Source organism: Schistocerca nitens, chromosome 4 (assembly GCF_023898315.1).
Source record: "Schistocerca nitens isolate TAMUIC-IGC-003100 chromosome 4, iqSchNite1.1, whole genome shotgun sequence".
In the NCBI taxonomy this organism is placed as follows: domain Eukaryota; kingdom Metazoa; phylum Arthropoda; class Insecta; order Orthoptera; family Acrididae; genus Schistocerca; species Schistocerca nitens.
The window spans coordinates 693607134-693624869 of NC_064617.1; the positions used below are offsets into that span (position 1 = coordinate 693607134).

Consider the following 17736-nt stretch of genomic DNA (forward strand, 5'->3'; position numbering starts at 1 on the left):
TTATTTTCAATTAAACAAATGATTCTCAATGGTAGATAGCGAGCAGTTACAAACATATTCTTGAAAGTTTTATAGCTTCCATACCGCCTACTTGTTGGCAGCCAGTTGATGCCACTGCTTTTCAAACATTCAGTCAGCTCCGTAATCTGTCTCATAGCCAGTGGGCATTCTTTAGTGCCCTCTTCCAGCCAGTCAAGTAAGCAGTCCTTACAGATTGGTCATAGACAGGTATAGAGTGAGTGTCAGATATCTTATGTTTCCTGAATCAACAACTCACTTTCTCCGTTTTATGCCACGCCGTGGACACTTTTTTCTGCTGTTATTGCCAAATGGTCCTAATCTGATTCCATTTTGTCTATAGCTGCCTAATTTTTTTTTTGCTGCAGGATGCACATACAGACACATGAAATGTACCATCACCAAAACACAAGGAGGAAATGTGACCTGAAAAATCTGTCCCTGGTGCAAAAAGGTGTGAAATACAGAAGCACAAAAATCTTCAATGCACTTCCAAGTAATATAAAGTGACTACAAGATAAAAAAGTAAGCTAAAAGAGTTCTTGCTTGAAAAAAGTTTCTATTCTCTAGAAGAATTCTATAGCAAAGCTAGCTAATTTTATTTCCCAGATACTATTATATATTCCTGCCTCAATATATCTTGCTGTGTTAATCAGATTAATTGGTGATCTGTAAAAAATTGTTTGGACAAAATCAGAATGTTGTATCTGGAACTCTGCTTGTGAGTGTAATTTTATCTTACCAATTGTGTTTCCAACTTGTATTATTAATCTTTGTTTATTGTCCTTATGGAAACTAATGTAATAATGAACTAAATGTTTTTGAGTCGTTCCACATCCATTCGTTAATACGCAGAACTGGATCTACGGAATATGTATTGTAATAAATAAATAAACTTTAGAGTGACCCCTAGATTGAAATTGGCCAACAGTGGAGAATGAAGCATTGGATCCAGATAATATATAGCCTCAAAAAAACCATGGCTTCTTTTTCAAGGATCATCCACAATAATGACTATTTAATTACACAAAGTGAAAAACATGATATTTATTGGAAAAAAATAACAGTTCTGTTAAATACTTGAAGTTTTATTCACTTCTCTACATAATAATTTGATGTACTTTGTCCAGAATTCTCATATTCTACTCTTTCGCCACCATTATCTGAAACAAGTCAATCATGTAAATTAAACAAAAGTCTGCTCACAAACTTCTGTTGCACAGCTCTCTCCTTTTTCTCTGCTCAGGGTCAACCAGCTTTCATAGTAGCTAAGCTCACAACACTGTGAGTGAAGGTTGTAAGAAGCTGCCCTCATGCAGTTACTGTGTGTGGTCAAAATCAACTGTGAGGTAAGGAGTTGTGGTGAAACAAGTACAATATCATTTGAGAGGTACAGAGGCGAGCGAGTTCACGAGTTCACTGCTACTAGCGCTATGTCATCATAATGTGCCATAATCTAAGAATGATATAAAAATTGATATGACTTTTTGAAGCTTTGTCTATATGTGCTTCAGTATATTAATGTTAAAACTGCTAAATCTCAGATTCATCAAATGAATACATTTCACTACATGCACTGTTTTAAGAAAAAAAAGCACTAAATAATGAAGCTAGAAAGCCAAAAACTGTTCAGGATGTGCAAATGTACGTCACAATCAATAGCTACAAGTCTCAACTTGACTGGAGCAATATTTTGGTCAAAATTTGCATTTTTGCGAAAAATTAAAGAAAGTAAATATTAGACAGAGAAAGATGAAAATTCGAATGTAGCATCAGTTTCATATATTAACATTAACTATGTGACTCCATTCGATACCTCTAATAGTTTTCAAGTAATTTACTAAAAACGAATGCCTTTATTTATAATAGATTAAGTCTCATTTGTATTAATGATAAAAAGTTCTAATTGCAGCATTTGATTACATCCATTAAATTATACATCTGTTTCAAGTTTCAAGACTTTAATGTAAATAACTATCAATACAAGAACTTTTAAAAAAGTTCTTTAGAGGTCATGCCCTACTGTCAGTTCTGTTCTAACAATTTTAGTGGACAAAGTTTAAATGCAGTTGAACTAAAACTTTATCAGTAACTAAAGCCAACTTAATTCCACTCATATAAAAATTACAAAGATTTTAAATTGTTTCAAAACAAAGTTATTAAATAATAAGTGTTCGAGAAAATGGCCATGTAAATGCTGCAGACTGTGCGTAGTGCAGTTGACATCAGATGTTCCGTTCGGCTGTGCGCTGTGCCCATATATAAATATGACCAGAGAGGCAGGAATGAGACACTTCACACTGAGCTGTCACTCTGTCTGCATCAGAAAAAAGCTGGCATATGCTGTGTTTTGGATGATGTCACAGCCAGGTAGCTACCAAACATGTTGTTGGTACACATAGGAAGTGAACTCATGAGGATTGTACACCATTCTGGATAGTTTAGTTTTCTGGAAAGACACTTTGCGCCGAGCTATCAGTCTGTCCATGTCAGTCACACACTGGCTCACGTGCTGCTTCAGATGACGTCAGGGCTAGGTTCCTACCAAATGTGTTTGGTAAAAGTAGGACATGAACTCGCAAGGACTATACACCGTCCTGGATCACTTAGATTTCACGAAAGTAGCTGTTTGTGTGCTGCCCATAATGTTGACAAAACTGTATGGCAAATGGTGAAATTACTTTCCACTTTTCTGGCAAGCAATTAAATTTCATGATTTAAAGTCAGGGCAATAGAACTTTTTACTTGGAACTTACCATAGAGGTCACCTCTGAACTGCTACTAGTGTTGTTTATGATAGTGACATTACTGTTATTCTTATCAAATATTGTTATGTTTGTGTGTGTGTGAACTCTTATTAATCAGTTAGAACTCAAAAACTTCTATTTATAGTCATAATTCCCGCTCCAGCTGAATAATTAGCTAGTACAAACATTTTCTTTCAGTAAGCACAAGAATAATATGGACTTGCAGACTGGAAACTATTGTCAGTGTGGTCTCCATCACTTTATGGCTGCTTGCAAAAATTGTTTTCTGGCTCTTATAAAAATGGCAAAGCTACAAAAAATTTAACCCACTGCCTCACAGAGTGTTATTCAATTTTTGAATGTTCAAAACGTAAAACCGGTAAAAATTTACCAGCAACTGAAGGTAGCATATGGTGACAATGCAATGAAGAAAAGGAATTTGAGAAAATGGTATGAAATGCTCAACAATGGATGAACAAATGTGCACAATGAAAGTTGACCTGGATGCTCCTCACTCGTCACAGAAGACCTGAACATTGCTGTGAAAACACAATTTTGCAAGACAGCTGAACACTCTACATATTGCTAATTGTGTTTCCAGACATTTCTCATTCTTAGCTTGGTAAAATCATGTTGGAACATGATGGGTTCCACGGCAACTGACTGACCAACAAAAAACTCATGTTCTTTACAGGACGTCACGTAGATGGAGATGCCTCTCTTGATGAGATTGTGACTGGTGATGTGACCTAAGTGTCTCATATTGAGCCAGAGAGCAAGTGTCAATCACTTTGAGTGGCATCATCCTTCATCATCTAAAAAACTGAGAAAATTCAAACACACTCTCAACATGAATGGTTATGGCAATCATCTTTTAGGGTCATAAAGGTGTTCTTTTGGTGGATTTTGTGCCAAAAGGTAAATGTAGATTGTTATTGTAGGACTAATAAAACTATGGCAAGCCATCCAAAATAGGAGGCAAGGAATGCTTTCTGGAGGAATTTTGCTTCTGCATAACAATGTCAGCCTTTACATTGCTGCTGCAACTCAAGAATTACTGGATCAATTCAGAAGGGAAATTTCTGATGATCCATCATGTAGTGCATACCTTGCACCTAGCAATTTCCACCTTTTCCAAAGACGGACGAATTGCTGGGCAGTGGAAGTTTTGGAACTGATGAAAGTTGCAGAATGCAGTGACCACATGGCTTAATGAACTGGCGGCAAATGGTCATGACCAGATACAACAAATGTTTAAATGTAGGTGATGATCACAAAGAGAGGTGAAGGAAGCTTCATATATATAACGCAATTGCTTTTTTCCAATAGCTACTGTGTTTTCATTTTGTATAACATAACAGTATTTATTTTCTGGATGATTCTAGTAATTTTAGGAAGTACACTTGTGCAGTTTTCACTCTTTTGTTAGTTACTGCATAATCTTAACCACTGACACTGACTTAAGTTTCTGTCATATTTTTATAATACTCTTATAGTTTTAGAGGCTTTCTCTCAAATTTTCACTGTATCTTCCCACATTCCGTCTAAGACATTTATGAATAATACTGCTGAAATCCACTATATTTTATTATGTTCATACTATTGTTTGCTAGAAATTACCACTTTTTCTTTAATAGCTGCCTCATTCTATTTGAGGTTTTCCTTCCTTTTTGCTTTCTTCATACATATTGTTTGCCTAAGTATCTTTATTAAATAGTTTTCTCTTCATCTCTTTGTATTATCTTCATTTTGTAGTGTGATGAATTTTGTAATTAATTTAATGTGGTATATTTCCATACCCTTAAATGAATTCACATAATCCGTACTTATGGATTTCTGCCTGGAGTTTGTTTCTTTCTAGCTCTATATCCATGTTACACTCTGTCATATAAGCCATCACAACCTGAAATTCTAAAATCGTTTAGGAGACAAACATCCAGCACAATTTCTTTATGATTTGAGAGAATGTGCTCCGGTTTAATTTTTAGGACCATCTGGTTCTTGCCAAGACCAATTTCCATTTGCTTTGTTACAGAAGAAAGTGTTTAGGATGAACATTTTGTTTTTCTGGCAACTTCTGCTACTGTATGAATTCGTGTCATTTCTGGTATTCAATGTTTTCACCTAAAAGAATCTTTCATTAGTTTTTGTCCACTTTGAATTAAAATTTCATCTAGTAATGAGATTTTCTGCCGTTTTTCAGCTTCTGTAACTCATCATATAAATCTTACTGAAGATAATGTTACTTAAAATCCGTCTTGATTGCAATTTTTTTTTTTCATATGACCGGTTTCGGTTCATTCAGAACCATCTTCAGATCTGTAAAAGTAATTATACTAATTTACTATTTCACGAAAGCAAATCTTTTTCATCCTATCTAATCAACATCAAATGTACCAGAACGTACCTGATATTTCAGTTACAGGAGTAACCCGTCCAAATCCAGCACCTTTCACATGCTACGTCACATAAAATTGGTTGGCAGAGTGCACGTCATTTATATTAATTATAACACTATTACCGACAGATGGCGTCTGGTACATTTGTTACATTCCATTTGCACATACTGTATTCAGTAGATCTTTTTTATATTAGAATTATTTAATTAAAATATGTAGATGTCAAAGCTAAAATTCTGTACTTGTCAGGATTAAAAACAGTAAAATTATCTTTTTTATACGATCTAAAAGGCATAGGGCGATTTATATATCTATGGTGCTGGTGTGAACATGTTTTCTTCTACGGTCTGCTTCCGTGGTTCCCGCCACTTGTGCCGCGGTCCGCTCAGTCGTCTGCTGTCCATCGCCGCGGGCAAGAGGGCCGCACAGGAGGGCCTCGTCAATGACGCCAGGCGTTGCACGCGTCTTCCGGCTTCTTCACCGCGCACCATCTCTCATCCCTCGGCCTGGATCTCCACACGTAACAGTTGTCATCTTAGTAGGTCGTCATAAATGCTAAAATAGGTGTTATGATTGAATTCGCTTTGTTCGTTGAGGATTAAATCTGGATCTTTATTTTTGTGGGTGTATATTTCGATCTCTTCTAAAATGTTAAGAAACCGTCCCTTGTGAGCTCTATGCAGGATGTCTAAGTTGTTTTCAATATTCGTGACTGAGTGCTTTGTCGCAGCCATATGCGCCCCAAAAGCTGTTTTGTTTTGAGAGTAGGTGTGCTCCCTGAATCTGGTTTCAAAGTTCCTACCAGTCTGCCCTATATATTGTTTACAGCAGTCATTACATTTGATTTTATATACACCTGAATCCTGAAATTTATTCCTACTATTACATATTCTATGCCGGAGTTTCAATTTTAACGTGTTATTTGTTCGGAACCCTATTTTAACGTCGGATTTACGAAAGCATCTTTCAATTTTGTCTGCAATTCTTCCATTGTAAGTGAGAGCTACATATTTTTTCTTGTTGTTCCTCTTAACTGCTACTTGACTTCCTTCTGTTTGTTCCATTTGCCTCTTCTTTATCTTCCTATAAATATTCATTACCTGCTTACACGTATATCCGTTCGCTACGGGCAGACTGGTAGGAACTTTTAAACCAGATTCAGGGAGCACACCTACTCTCAAAACAAAACAGCTTTTGGGGCGCATATGGCTGCGACAAAGCACTCAGTCACGAATATTGAAAACAACTTAGACATCCTGCATAGAGCTCACAAGGGACGGTTTCTTAACATTTTAGAAGAGATCGAAATATACACCCACAAAAATAAAGATCCAGATTTAATCCTCAACGAACAAAGCGAATTCAATCATAACACCTATTTTAGCGTTTATGACGACCTACTAAGATGACAACTGTTACGTGTGGAGATCCAGGCCGAGGGATGAGAGATGGTGCGCGGTGAAGAAGCCGGAAGACGCGTACAACGCCTGGCGTCGTTGACGGGGCCCTCCTGTGCGGCCCTCTTGCCCGCGGCGATGGACAGCAGACGACTGAGCGGACCGCGGCACAAGTGGCGGGAACCACGGAAGCAGACCGTAGAAGAAAACATGTTCACACCAGCACCATAGATATATAAATCGCCCTATGCCTTTTAGATCGTATAAAAAAGATAATTTTACTGTTTTTAATCCTGACAAGTACAGAATTTTAGCTTTGACATCTACATATTTTAATTAAATAATTCTAATATAAAAAAGATCTACTGAATACAGTATGTGCAAATGGAATATAACAAATGTACCAGACGCCATCTGTCGGTAATAGTGTTATAATTAATATAAATGACGTGCACTCTGCCAACCAATTTTATGTGACGTAGCATGTGAAAGGTGCTGGATTTGGACGGGTTACTCCTGTAACTGAAATATCAGGTACGTTCTGGTACATTTGATGTTGATTAGATAGGATGAAAAAGATTTGCTTTCGTGAAATAGTAAATTAGTATAATTACTTTTACAGATCTGAAGATGGTTCTGAATGAACCGAAACCGGTCATATGAATAATAATAATAATAATAATAATAATAATAATAATAATAATAATAAAAAAATTTGCAATCAAGACGGATTTTAAGTGACATTATAAAATCACTGATTGCGGTTATCCCGTAAGACATTATGTCTGTTTTTGCAAAATTACTGAAGATATCCATGGAAATTTGCATCTGCACATTTTTATCTTAGCTGTGCTAATAGTTGAGCCTCCTGTAACTAAGTTTTGGTCAGTGTACTGACTCTTTGTGAATTCCTATTGCTTAATTTTTAATTAGGAATATTTCACATGATTATATTCTGGGCTACCTCACCCTTAAGGAAGATAGATTTCATTGCAGATATGTATGCCATAGGAGTACTATCATCTTATATACAGTTGTTTATGGAGTTCAGTATTTTAACTACAGAATCATATAATATTTTCTCTGAGTTTTTTCTAGTTAGTCTTTGTGAACTTTAATGTATTATTATATTTCACGAAGGGAGTGAACAAAGCTGCTACTAAAATCATATAAAATGTTTGACAAGCAGCAGAATCTAAAACTGGATAGAAATTCGAAAGGTAAGTTCTGTCTCATTACTCCTCTCTCCCCCCCCCCCTGCCCCTTTTTTTAAAATTTAACTTCTGTAGTACAAAAGACAAATAATTTTATGAGTTCACTTGAAAATATATACACTGTGACAACATTTAAACATGAATTGTCATTGTATATTGGAATTATATAACATGCCATTAATTTTATAGCAAGAGCTCAAATAATTTCATAAACAATTTGGAGTGCTACCCCACCTAAAAATGGAACCTTTAGCAAACAGTTATGTGTATTATATTACATTATATTTTACAATGTCATATTTAGAGGTTGAGCATTATGTAAGATACTGGAGCAAAACACAGTTTCACAAACCAAAACCGTTTATACAACATGCAAAATTAAAATCCTCACACTGTAAAATGTGAAACTTTGGCTACTATATTTGCTTCCCGACAGTTTCAGATAATGCAGACATATACATTTTACCCACAAAAGTAATTTGTACAGGACGTTTATTGTAACAGATGATGCGCCATTACTTTTTTCCTCAGCTTTCACCAGCTGCCTTACCTGATACATCTGACAAGCAAAGAGTGTTGCTACCCATGCTGCATGTAGAAGAGCATTGCCAGCAACCCAGGCAACCCATGCATCACATTTTGCCATATTGAGAACAGCTGGAAGAAAATAATATGTTTCCAAGCACATCATAACAAACAATCAAAGACAATATTACTGCACAATATTTTCATTGACAACAGAATACAGATGTTTTTCAGTAAATTTACAGAAAACTAGAATTAATTAATGTGATCCTTGGGCAGCTGAAATCTTTTGTATTTGGTCAAAAATACAATAGAATAATAGCTCGAATGTTCAGATTTTTAAGATCTGAAGGTCAGTGCCTGGATATCAATTTCCTAAGGCAAAAATATAAAATAAAAATTATGATAAAAAATAAAAATTGCCTTTGACTATTAGGAGCTTCCCGAGTGCTGTTAAGTAAAAAAAAATTGGAGTTAGATTGTAGTCATGAAGTCACTGATTTGAATTCCACTGATGGCATAGTTTTTTATTACCTTTTATAAATTCTATAATCACTGACAAACTGAGATGTTAATTAACAAATATGGAATCATACATTTTTATGAAAAACAAATATCCTTTTATTTTCAGTTACTGGCCATATGAAAATAAATTAAAGTTTGATATAAACATGCAAAATGCCTATTTGTTACATGAAAAACATATACATTAATAATAATAATAATAATATTATTCAGTTTCTAGAAATAAAAGGCATTTGGTGTTATATTTGATGTTCTGCATTTTTGTATCTAATTTCCATTTATTGTGAATTCACAATTTCATACAAATATTAATTAAACCAAAAAGATGTTTTTAATAAAAGTTTGATTATGTATTTATTAATTAACATTTCTTTTTGTTAGTAAATACGGAATTCATAAAAAAGTTAAAAAAAAATAGTTATACTACTAGTGAGATTCAAACCAGTGACCTTATGATTCAATCCAACTGCACTAGGCATTGAGCTACTGACTAATTCATTGATAGACTCATAGGTGTCTGCAAGGAGGGAGGCGAGTGGCACAAAGAGGCACTTGCCCCCAATTTGAATTGGGTGGCACAGGCTTTTAATTCATTACAGAATTTTCAACCTTTTTTAGAAATAAATCTCTTCAATTCTAACAAACAATTTTGCTATTGATGCCACCTCCCTTTACACTTACATCCTAACGCCCAAGGCCTTACAACTATTGAACACTACCTTTCACAATGCACAATGGTATCAAAACCAACAACCTCCTTCCTAGTCATGACCAACTATGTCCTCACCCACAGTTACTTCTCCATTGAAGGCATTACCTACAACAAATCGGGGGTATGGCTATGGACACCTATATGACACTATCCTATGCCAACCTATTTATGGTCGATCTAGAGGAATCCTTCCTAAACATCCAGAATCCAAAACCCCTCACCTGGTTCAGATTCATTGACGACATCTTTGTGATATGGATCGAGGGTGAAGTCACCCTATCCCGATTCCTCCAGAATCTCAGCAGCTTCTCCCCCATTTGCTTCACCTGGTCCTACTCAACCCAACAAGCCACCTTCCTATATGTTGACCTCCACCTCATAGATGGCTACGTCAGTACCTCCATGCATATCAAACCTACTAACCACCAGCAATACCTTCACTTCGATAGCTGCTAACTGTTTCATACTAAGAAGTCCCTGCCATATAGCCTAGCCACCTGTGGTCGTCGCATCTGCAGTGATGAGCGGTCCCTCCCGAAATATACCGTGAGTCTCGCTGAGACCTTCACAGACTGTAATTATGCTCCCTACCTTGTACAAAACAAATCTCCGGTGCCTTATCTTTCCAGTTTCCCACCACTGTACGGCCACAGGGGGGCATTCTCCTCGTAACTCAGTACCACCCAAGACTGGAGCAACTAATTACAGTCTCTGCCAGGGTTTTGGCTGCCTCTTGGCATGCTCTGGAATGAAGAATGTCCTGCCCACTATCCTTCCCACCCCTCCCACAGTGGTATTCCGCTGTCCACTGAACCTACACAATGTACTCGTCCATCCCTACACAACCCCTGCTCCCAACCCCTTACCTCATGCTTCATATCCCTATAATAGACCTAGGTGCAAGTCCTGTCCCACACATCCTCCCACCAACACCTACTCCAGTCCAGTCACAAACATCACCTATCTCATCAAAGGCAGGACAACCTGTGAAACCAGTCACGTGATCTACATGCTAAGCTGCAACGAATGTGCTGCATTCTATGTGGGCATGACAACCAACAAGCTGTCTGTCCGCATGAATGGCCACCGACAAACAGTGTCCAAGAAACAAGTGGACCACCCTGTTGCCGAGCACGCTGCCAAACACGAAATCCTTCATTTCAATGACTGTTTCACAGCCTGTGCCATATGGATCCTTCCCACCTACACCAGCTTTTCTGAATTGCACACGTGGGAGCTCTCACTTTAATATCTCCTACATCCAAATAACCCTCCTGGCCTCAACCATCCTTAGTCCTTGTCCTCACCTATCCAGTCCCTACCCTGTTCCTTTCCAGTACTACACAGCCCTCATTCTGCCAACACACCCTGTCTTTTTACTTTTTTACTTCTCTCCTTTCCCACTACCCCTCTGCCCCTGCCACCTCTCCCCTTCCCCCCGTCTAACCTCCCAACTGCACCTAGGTGCTCTACCCTCTCTCCACAGCATACCTGCATGCTCCCCAGCAGCACTTCACTGTCCCTCATCCCTACCCTACTATCCCTCCCCCTCCTCCCTCCCCACCAGCCTCCTCCTTTCCCCCGACCCAGTAGCCACTCCCATCATGTACTAATGCTGCTGCTCGCAGTGTGGCTTCAGCTGTCAGAGACTGCATTCATATATATGTGTGTGTGTGTGTGTGTGTGTGTGTGTGTGTGTGTGTGTGTGTGTGTGTGTGTTTTTGAGAAAGGCCTTGTTGGTCGAAAGTTTATTCTGTGATAGTCGTTTTGTTGTGCCTACCTGTGACTCAGCATCTCCAATACATGGTGAGCAGCAACTTTTCTTTTCATAATATTGTTACATTCCATCCTGGATTTTCCATTTTTCAGTTCTAATAAACTGCACATTTGGCACTGGTGAGCAGGATGGAAAATACTGTGATTTCAGCAATTATTATGTAACTTGGGTTTGCTTATCTGTTTCACTGTTCACAAGAGAGTGTTATTTCCTTGGTGTGGCAGCACTGTTGATGCAGTTCTGTAGTGAAAGTCGATATGAACTTCCACACAAAAGTGCCAAAATAAGATCCCTCGTGTTTTTCTCTATCGCTCCCATGTATAGCCCCTACTGAGTTGCAGGAGAGGACTGGTCCTAAACACCGGGCATTCGGTGTCCATCACAAATTCCCAGGACACTTCTCTTCTCCCCAACCAGCATTAACATTAACATGGTTGCAGTATACCCGGCCAACATCAGCCCTCAATTCCTGCAACAACTCTCTCCTATCCCTGCTTCACAACTTAATGACAATGGTAGTTTGCCTTTTCTCCACACATGAATGAGACCTGTTGCAGCTATTTTTTTAATAAACCCTGAAGAACATTGTGTGTGTGCTTATCTGTGGTCCCAAATGCAACAGATGAAAAGAAAAAATGTAATTTCCTACTTAAGAAAACAAAAAAAAGTGTGAAATTTCAATACCAGGTGTTTGCCTCATCTAAAATTTCATGGAATGGAGCACAACAAAACATACCACCATACAGTTATGAATTTTGTAGCCTGGTTGGCACTGCTGCACAGCACTGTATCTAATTGACCATGGAGGAAAGAATAAGCATTGCAAGATTGAAGTGGTGAGGTTGTGTGAAGTGAATGCAACCAACTCAAACACCACGTCGGTATATGGAGATGGAAGTACCAGGAAAAAGACCAACTGGGTGGCCTAGGAAGGGATGGGCAGACCAGGTCAATGAAGCTCTCAAGAGGAGATGAGTAATACGGGATGCAGTGTAGAGGGAAAAGCTACACCAGGACAGAAATCAATGGAGGACTATTGTTAACAAAGTTCCTACTCAGCTCGCTGGAAGGAAATGATGATGATGATGATGATGATGATGATGATGATGATGATAGAGAGAAAAGGACCACCTTGGTCCAGTCCTAGACTGTTAAGTCAGCTGTATTGACCAATTTGCAGGTGGTTTTGGGAACTTCTCTAAATTTGTATAGTCGGCAATCTGTAGCTTTCATAACATATTTTGTTCAATTCAGATTATTACAGTCAACATTATAAAAATAAAAAGAATGAAAGCAACCCAATAAATCTATTAACACAATTCTGTGTGAAGTTTTGTAAGAAAAGAAAGTAATATACAGTAATTGGACAGAAATATAGAAACACTGCACGAAATGCATGCCTGAATATAAATGCAGACACTAGCCAAACATGCAGGCTGCACTGCTGTAACTGATCATGAACAGCACCTGTGCAATGTCCTCAGTAGATTCCAAATGTCAGTCATGGTCAAAACAGTGTTCTGTGTAGCTGTGAATGCTTGATATCAGTGAACAAGGGCAAACTATTGCTGCTCATGCGGTGGGTATGTGCGTGTTTCCATAACCAAGGTGGCCAAAGTGTTCGATGTTTCAAGAGGCACTGCATCAAAGATTTATATCACTTACAGGGAACGTGGAAAAACATCATCTGCTATGTCAAAATGTGAATGTCAGTGTGTGTGGAGTGAAAGTGACCGATGGTTACTGAAGACTGTGATGAAAAATAAACAAGGTTGACAAAAATAAAATAAATAATGATGACAGTTGCAAAACTCACTGGAGAACTTGATATCGAATCACGAACCCTGTGAACACCAAAACAACATGAAGAGAGCTCCATAAGCACAGAATTGCAGGGCGAGTTGGAATTACAAAAGCAGTTATGCAAATCTCCATAACAGCAAAATGTGCTCCTGAAGCCATAATGGAGCAATTGAAGAAAATAATTTGATCAGACAAGTCTTCTTGCATAATGTTTCCAACTTCTTCCCAAATTTACAACCCAAGAGTAACACGTGGTGGAAATCAGTGATTATTTGGGCAGCCATGTCATGGTATTCCACAGACCCCATGGTTACTCTGCAAGGTCACATTATTACCAAAGATTAAGTGACCATTTTGGCTGATCAGGTCCATCTCATGATAGTGTTTATACCCAAATGTTGATGCTGTGTTCCACGACGACAGTGCCCCTGCTTTCACAGCTTGCATTGTCCAGGACTGGATTTGTAAGCATGGGGATGAACTGTCAGACCTTTCCTGGCCATCACTGTCACCATTATTGAGCCTTTGTAGTCTACTTTGTGGAAAAATGTGCATTATCACTATCCATTTCCAGAATTGTTACCTGAATTTGTCACTATTTTGCAGGAAGGTGGTATTAGAGCCCTTGAAAACCATACAGGATCTGTATTTACTTACTCATTTTGGGATGATTGGATGATGCTTTGAAAGCCAATGGTTTTCCTACACTGTATTAGGCATGGTAATGTGTTATGTTTATGGTGTTTCCACATTTTTGTCCACAAAACATATATTGCATCACATGACGGTTTTGACCCGTTACTACGTGACTTGTTCCTACAATTTTCTGAGTGGTATTTCTTGTTGGTTACTCTCAATGACCTTTAGCAATAAAAGATATTTCTTGCTAGTTATTTTTGTTCACATTTAGTAACACTTCCTGACTCATTTTCTATTTCAAATTTTTAATTTTCTCTGTCAAACTAACATTGTTGGTACTGGTAAATGAATAGAAATATATTTTTGTGAACACTTTCTAGCTTCATTTCCCAACTCATTGGATACACTTGATTTAATAATATAAAAATGTAATTTTTCATCGTTAGCTGAAGATAGGTGACAACCATGATAATGTGAAAACTATAACAGATGTATTTTGATAATACAAAGAAAAGGTAGACTGCTACTCACTGTGAAGACGACTCATTGAGTTACAGACAGTCACAATGAAAATACACTTACACATCAGCTTTCGACCAAAGCCTTCTTCAGAAAAGGAAAAACACACACACATAAAATCCTTCATTCACACAAGCAAGCGCACCTGATGCACATATGGCTGCAATCTCCAGCAGCTCGGTCCGAGCTGCCGGAGATGGCGGTCAGTTGTGGATGAGACGCGTTCGCTTGTGTGAATGAAGATGTATGTGTTTCCCCTTCTGAAGAATGCTTTGGCCAGAAGCTAATGTGTAAGTGTCTTTTCATTGTGCCTGTTTGCAACTCAGCATGTCACCTTCACAGTGTGTAGAAATCTATCTTTTCCTTATATTGTTTGTATTCCAGCATGGTGTTTCCACAGAGGTGTTTTGCATATATTAATATTATATGCTTCACTTTTGGATTTTGAAGTAACTTACTACAAAAGTAAACTGAGTGGACATCTAGTAATCATTACAGTTACTACATGTTTAGCTCTTGGTCACAATCTCTCTTAAAATTCACTGAATCTGTTGTATAAAAAATAATTTTAGCACCTTACATGCCCCCCCCCTCCCCCCGCCCGTCCCGACAAAATTTTCTGGGCTCCCATGGATACACTAACCTTATATCTTTAAAGGCATTTTTTTTTAGTTTCTTTAGAACTGCAATTTACTATTTCAGCAAATCAGTGCCTAGACACTGATCTTCATATCCTGTAAGTATGAGGAAAGTAGAAGAATGCCACTCCATAAGGTCCCCTTTTGAATATGAAGTTATAATTTTTGATGTTGAGTTGTGTACATTTAACTCAATGCTTAGCAAAATAAGGACAGACCAGAGGAAACAGAAACACAGCCAAAGAATGAAGAGAAAAGGAAGAAGGAAAAAAGGAAAAAGTGAACAACCATGTAACATTCAAGTTAACCACTGCCCTGGAGGCAAAAATGTGTAATAATAATAAACTGCTAGTGCCTGCTACATGCCCAGGGTCTCATACTTCAAGTGATGATGAAGCAGGAGTATGAATCCTGTTAAAAAAAAACCTGAATCCAACTGGTCCTGGAGGTAACACTCCATTGTAGATCCTTGCCTATGGTACTTGCTGAAAATGACCAACAGTTTTCAAGGTGCAAGAGGAAATATTTCATGACTTGGAGGGTACAAAGGCCTACAGGAGTAACCCCTGAAGAAAAAAGTAACATTCAGGTGTGTCAGCCTCGTATAAGGTGGATTCCCGGTCAATGTCTGCTTCCACCTCTTGCAAACTTGGTTTTAAAACTGGATGAGGTATAGCCCTGTCCCACAAATACACTCACACACAATTACCATGATAACAAACTGTTCAGAAATTAATATCCTGAATGGTTAAATCCAGGGCTCACTACGTGGTCTATACATGACAAAGCACTCCAGGCTACTTACATCATTATGTTTGAATCATTTGGAAAGTCTATCTATCAAATTGGGACAAAATGTAAACACTTCTTTGCATACTCAAACACTGTTTTGTAACCTGGTAAACAAATTGAATTATTATACCACTCAAATAATACAACACCAAGTTACTAGCAGTTAAATAACAAAGATTGTTATCAGGTGAAATTTAAATTGCGAAAAACTTTAATGTTTGCTGAAGACTCAAACATACTAATCATCTGTGGAGTTCATGTATAAGTCAGCTGGCCTACGTCCTGAGCAGGATTGCCGTTTCAGCAGAGATTGCTTGTTCCTGTTAAATGCGCAGCCCAAAAACCCCTATGCCCTGCTTCTGAACACCTAATGAGAAGCGTGCGAGAGAAGTCACTCAGGATGCTGCTGGAGTGTCGGTCCAAGACAGGACGCTCCCTCTGGCTTCAGCCTCCAGCTGGACATTAAGTGCACCAACTATTCTTTCTCCTGATTGTTCAGACTGTGTTCTGTCACAACGACATCCTTCCATTGCTATCTTGACTGATTAATGGTCTGGCATTCTGAGTTGGGTGTGTCCACTTTTATACTATATATAACAGAATGCAATCTAGTTTCCAAATTTTGTTCCCTTCAAATGCTCACATCCTCTTTCATCCTGAACAGGACCTATTGCACTTGTACAGTTGCAACAGAGTTAACCAACATACTATCTTTGACCACATATCTCTCTGATATCTCCCCTTATCCTCAAAATAGAAGGGCTCTTCCTGTCCTTCCCAACCTTTCCAAAGACCTTGCCAATCTTTCCAAAGATCTCTCTTCTTCCTCCCTAAGGAAGGAACTAACTGTTCAAAAAGCAAGGAATCATGTTTTTTTTCCTGAAATTAAGTACCAGCTAGAAATTCCCTCTCCTCATAATTTTACAGTTTTTGCAAATTAATTTTCCTTTTATATATTTAATTAGTTCTACTGTAATGACTGATTATCCATTTATGAAGACAGACTCTCTTATTTCCTTAACCTTTTTAGACTTCTGACATATCTTTTGGAAAAAACAACGTAAAGAGGAAGAGCAAATAAAAAGAATGAAGTTATATTGAACTACTGCATTTGGGATGAAAATGCATAATTCAATTATAACTAAATAACTATGGATACTATGCATACAGAAAATATTCATAAAAATTTGTGCTATAATACAGCCTAAAAATGGACATATACCGCGTGATCAAAAAGTCAGTATAATTTTGAAAACTGAATAAATCATGGAATAATGTAGATAGAAAGGTACAAATTGACACACAGGTTTCGAATGACATGGGGTTTTATTAGAACCAAAAAAATACAGAAGTTCAAAAAATGTCCGACAGATGGCACTTCATCTGATCAGAATAGCAATAATTAGCATAACAAAGTAAAACAAAGCAAAGATGATGTTCTTTACAGGAAATGCTCAATATGTCCACCATCATTCCTCAAACAATAGCTGTAGTCGAGGAATAATGTTGCGAACAGCACTGTAAATAGATGTCGGTCGATCACGATACACTTGTGACTTCAGGTAACCCCAAAGCCAATAATCACACGGACTGAGGTCTCGGGACCTGCGAGGCCAAGCATGACGAAAGTGGCGGCTGAGCACAAGATCATCACCAAATGACGTGCGCAAGAATCTTTCACGCATCTAGCAATATTATTATTATTATTTTTGTTCTAATAAAACCCCATGTCATTCGAAGTACATGTGTCAATTTTTACCTCTCTATCTACATTATTCCGTGGTTTATTAAGTTTTCAAATTTATACTGACTTTTTGATCACCTGGTATGCTTCGCTTTTACTTATTTCATTAACACTTAGCTCATAGCCCTCGTATTATTATGGCATTTACAGGAAATGGAAAGCACAAAATTTTTTGAGAAAGTTGACAGGCCAGTAGCTGTTGCCACTGTAAAAATTCTTGGTTATCAAACTATTAGGTTTCACAGACACTGAAGGCTGGAACTTTCTGTGATTTTCTGGGATTTTGT

At 37.8% G+C, this 17736-nt stretch overlaps 1 protein-coding gene across 1 annotated transcript in view; it reads right to left on the minus strand.

Moving 5' to 3' along the window:
- Nucleotides 1-17736, minus strand: part of LOC126252919 (palmitoyltransferase Hip14) — a 136047-nt gene that overhangs the window by 23864 nt on the left and 94447 nt on the right. The window contains exon 11 of the mRNA XM_049953905.1: nucleotides 8326-8432. Coding sequence (XP_049809862.1) covers nucleotides 8326-8432 — 107 coding nt within the window. The remainder of the gene's footprint in view (nucleotides 1-8325; nucleotides 8433-17736) is intronic.